Source organism: Castanea sativa, chromosome 8 (assembly GCF_040712315.1).
Source record: "Castanea sativa cultivar Marrone di Chiusa Pesio chromosome 8, ASM4071231v1".
Taxonomy (NCBI): Eukaryota; Viridiplantae; Streptophyta; class Magnoliopsida; order Fagales; family Fagaceae; genus Castanea; species Castanea sativa.
This window is the reverse complement of record NC_134020.1, coordinates 32,099,677-32,104,064: the sequence shown is the minus strand read 5'-3', so window position 1 is coordinate 32,104,064 and position 4,388 is coordinate 32,099,677. Positions and strand designations below refer to the sequence as shown.

The 4,388-nt window shown below is 34.4% G+C and overlaps 1 protein-coding gene and 1 pseudogene across 1 annotated transcript; both read left to right on the top strand.

The window, feature by feature from the left end:
* On the top strand, nt 1-1,961 carry LOC142608082 (peroxidase RIP1-like). The gene is made up of 3 exons (XM_075779788.1): nt 1-323; nt 927-1,121; nt 1,219-1,961. Exons 1-3 carry the CDS (start codon nt 105-107, stop codon nt 1,777-1,779), a joined length of 975 nt encoding a protein of 324 aa, XP_075635903.1. The 5' UTR covers nt 1-104; the 3' UTR covers nt 1,780-1,961.
* A 189-nt stretch (nt 1,962-2,150) lies between these two features.
* On the top strand, nt 2,151-3,640 carry LOC142605565 (peroxidase RIP1-like; annotated as a pseudogene).
* Nucleotides 3,641-4,388: the final 748 nt, after the last annotated feature.

Here is a 4,388-nt window from a genome sequence, read left to right as displayed (position 1 = left end):
CCAGTAGACTAATGGTGTGATATTCCATCTATATAAACACATACTTCATAGCCTTAATTGCACACCAATTTGAAAGAAGTACCTGGGCTAATAGGATTATTACCATGGCTGCACTTCAATCTCTTCTAGTATGTGTTATATTTGCTTTTGCTGCCATTCTGATCCCTACAAATACATCTGCACAATTAAGTGCTGATTTTTACCAGGAAGTATGCCCTGGGGCATTGCCTGTCATCAAATCAGTTGTCAAGCAGGCTATTGATCGCGAACCACGCATGGGAGCATCACTACTTCGCCTTCACTTCCATGATTGTTTTGTTAACGTAAGTGTGATGTGGTTTTTTCCTTCAGATTTGCTTCTTATTGTTCCATTAGTTATGTTTAGCTTCTTTTTTGCACTATGCATTTGCTTGGGCTGAAATTTCTTTCTAAAAACCCAACCATACATTAACTAGCAATGGCATCTGGTCAGTACTTGTAGTACTAATTACTTAGTTATGTCTTAGACAAGAAATAACATTCGAGTAGGTGAATAAAGCATTACATTATTTTCAGGCTTATTTCCATTGTTTGCAGGTCAATGAAACTAGTAAATTACTATTTAGGAACAATGAAGTTGATGTTCTCGCTACCATATTTCAATTATATAATTCCAAATAAATAACTCCAATTTGGTGCAAGAAATAATTGAAAATTTGGCCTCATGTTGTTTCAAAAGCATACTGGAGAAAATTACATCGATCTAAGATGACTTTGAGCCTTATGGTTTATAATATGCAGAAAGGTGAACAAAAAACAGATGGGGTTTGGATAAGGAAAAGGGATGTAGGATTAACTTACCAACTACAAAGTCTAAGTTACTAGTAATTAATTTTTAAGTAATTAAACCATATTCTTGAATGCTCAGGACGTGTTTGCAATGACAGGGTTGTGATGGATCAAATCTGCTAGATGACACAGCAAACTTCACTGGTGAGAAGACAGCGTTTCCAAATTTGAATTCACTTAGGGGTTTTGATGTTGTAGATGAAATCAAAGCAGCAGTTGACAAACATTGCAATGCCAGTGTGGTTTCATGTGCAGACATCTTAGCTTTGGCAGCTCGAGATTCTGTTGAAATTGTGAGTGTTGATAAAATAATCTTCTATTCCAAGTAAATATAATAAATTTCCTAATACGAAGTCTTAATATATCTTATTCTTGTGCTTTGTGTTATAGTTGGGAGGTCTTTCCTTTTGCTACAAAGTATTATTAGGCAGAAGAGACGCAAGAAATGCAAGCTGGAACGACGCAAACACCAATCTTCCACCCCCATTTTTCAGCTTCTCTCAGCTTATATCTAACTTTCAAGCTCATGGGCTAGACTTGAAAGACCTTGTTGTCCTCTCAGGGGGCCACAGCATAGGACTTGCTAGGTGCACCACTTTCCGTGCTAGGATTTACAACGATACCAACATTGACAAAAGCTTTGCAGCCTCCATGCAACAAGGGTGCCCTGTAAATGGAGGAGGTAACAACACAGAGCCACTGGATGCAACTACAACGAAATTTGATACAGTGTACTACGAGGCTTTGCTGAAAAATAAGGGCCTCCTTCATTCTGATCAGGAGCTCTTCAAGAATAACGGTAGTGACAGTGATAAGTTAGTGCAGTACTACAGTAACCACCCTCGCGGTTTTGCTAAAGACTTTAGTGTTTCCATGATCAAGATGGGTAATATGAAACCTCTCACTGGCAATTTAGGAGAGATCAGGCTGAACTGCAGGAGAGTCAACTAAAACAGAAGAATGAACTTTATTCCAGCATATTCAATCCTCTTTCAATAAAGTGGAAACTGTAAAATTTGCCCACCAGATTTTAACAATCATTTGCTGTTGTTGTTGTTGTTTTTTTTTTTAATTTAACTATCAATGTTAATGGCATGTCAAGTGTGTACTATTTTTGTTATGTAATTGAAAAATAATGACACTAGTATTTATTTCTAAGTTGATGCTTACAACGTTCAAATTAGCATACAGTTCTCAGACCTTTTGGCCAACTTTAGGCTTATAAAAAACCATAAAAATACCGTATAAGTTTTATACAAAGTCATAATCATAAGAATACCATAACTTTCGGGAATCATAGTTTAAAATCCAATTGTGCTGTTATGGCTGCTCTTCAATCTCTTCTAGTGTGTGTTATATTTGCTTTTGCTTCCATTCTGACCCCTACAAGTACATCTGCACAATTAAGTGCTGATCTTTACCAGAAAGTATGCCCTGGGGCATTGCCTGTCATCAGATCAGTTGTCAAGCAGGCTATTGATCGCGAACCACGCATGGGAGCATCACTACTTCGCCTTCACTTCCATGATTGCTTTGTTAACGTAAGTGTGATGTGGTTTTTTCCTTAAGATTTGCTTCTTATTGTTCCATTAGATATGTTTAGCTTCTTTTTTGCACTAGGCATTTGCATGGGCGGAAACTTCTTTCTAAAAACCCAGCCATACATTAACAAGCAATGGCATCTGGTAAGTCATAAGTGCTTGTAGTACTAATTACTTAGTTATGTCTTAGACAAGAAATAACATTCGAGTAGGTGAGTAAAGCATTACATTATTTTCAGGCTTATTTCCATTGTTTGCAGGTCAATGAAACTAGTAAATTACTATTTAGGAACAATGAAGTTGATGTTCTCGCTACCATATTTTAATTATATAATTCCGAATAAATAACTCCAATTTGGTGCAAGAAATAATTGAAAATTTGGCCTCATGTTGTTTCAAAAGCACACTGGAGAAAATTACATCGATCTAAGATGACTTTGAGCCTTCTGGTATATAATATACAGAAAGGTGAACAAAAAGCAGATGGGGTTTGGATAAGGAAAAGGGATGTAGGATTAACTTACCAACTACAAAGTCTAAGTTACTAGTAATTAATTTTTAAGTAATTAAATCATATTCTTGAATGCTCAAGACGTGTTTGCAATGACAGGGTTGTGATGGATCAAATCTGCTTGATGACACAGCAAACTTCACTGGTGAGAAGACAGCGTTTCCAAATTTGAATTCACTTAGGGGTTTTGATGTTGTCGATGAAATCAAAGCAGCAGTTGACAAACATTGCAATGCCAGTGTGGTTTCATGTGCAGACATCTTAGCTTTGGCAGCTCGTGATTCTGTTGAAATTGTGGGTGTTGATATAAAATCTTCTATTCCAAGTAAATATAATAAATTTCCTAATACGAAGTCTTAATATATCTTATTCATGTGCTTTGTGTTTTAGTTGGGAGGTCGTTCCTTTCCGTGCTAGGATTTACAACGATACCAACATTGACAAAAGCTTTGCAGCCTCCATGCAACAAGGGTGCCCTGTAAATGGAGGAGGTAACAACACAGAGCCACTGGATGCAACTACAACGAAATTTGATACAGTGTACTACGAGGCTTTGCTGAAAAATAAGGGCCTCCTTCATTCTGATCAGGAGCTCTTCAAGAATAACGGTAGTGACAGTGATAAGTTAGTGCAGTACTACAGTAAACACCCTCGCGGTTTTGCTAAAGACTTTGGTGTTTCCATGATCAAGATGGGTAATATGAAACCTCTCACTGGCAATTTAGGAGAGATCCGAATGAACTGCAGGAGAGTCAACTAAAACAGAAGAATGAACTTTAATCCAGCATATTCAATCCTCATTCAATAAAGTGGCAACTGTAAAATTTACCCACCAGGTTTTAACAATCATTGAAAGTTTTTTTTTTAGTTTTTTTTTTTTTAAATTTTCAACTATCAATGTTAATGGCATCCCAAGTGTGTACTATTTTTGTTATGTGATTGAAAAATAATGACACTAGTATTTAGTTCTAAGTTGATGCTTACAAAGTTAAAATTAGCATACAGTAAATTTGATTTGTGCTATATCAGTAAATTCACTTTAAAACTAATATATATATATATATATATATATATATATATATATATATATAAAACTCAGAGAAAATTCAATTAAATTCTAAAATTGAAGTCCAATTTAGCGCTTTGTATCCTATAAATTATTCATTTTTAGAAAGTTTTATTTCTTAATTTTGGAGTCAAATACGGGACCACGTTATAAATATCTATTTAAGTGAATTATTACGTATAAGAACCAAAGAATCTAGAATTAATAACATAAAAAAAATTAAATTGACAATTTACATTTTCTACTTAATAATATTCTTACAAGACTTTTTAAAGATTTAAAATATATATAATAACTATTAATAATATTTAAATTATATATGTAAGAATTATACAATGCATCTTAATGTATATCTCTTAAATATATTCATGCATATGCATGGGGTTACAAGCTAGTATATATTAATAACCAAAACTAAGAGAAAATCCAATTAAATTTTAAA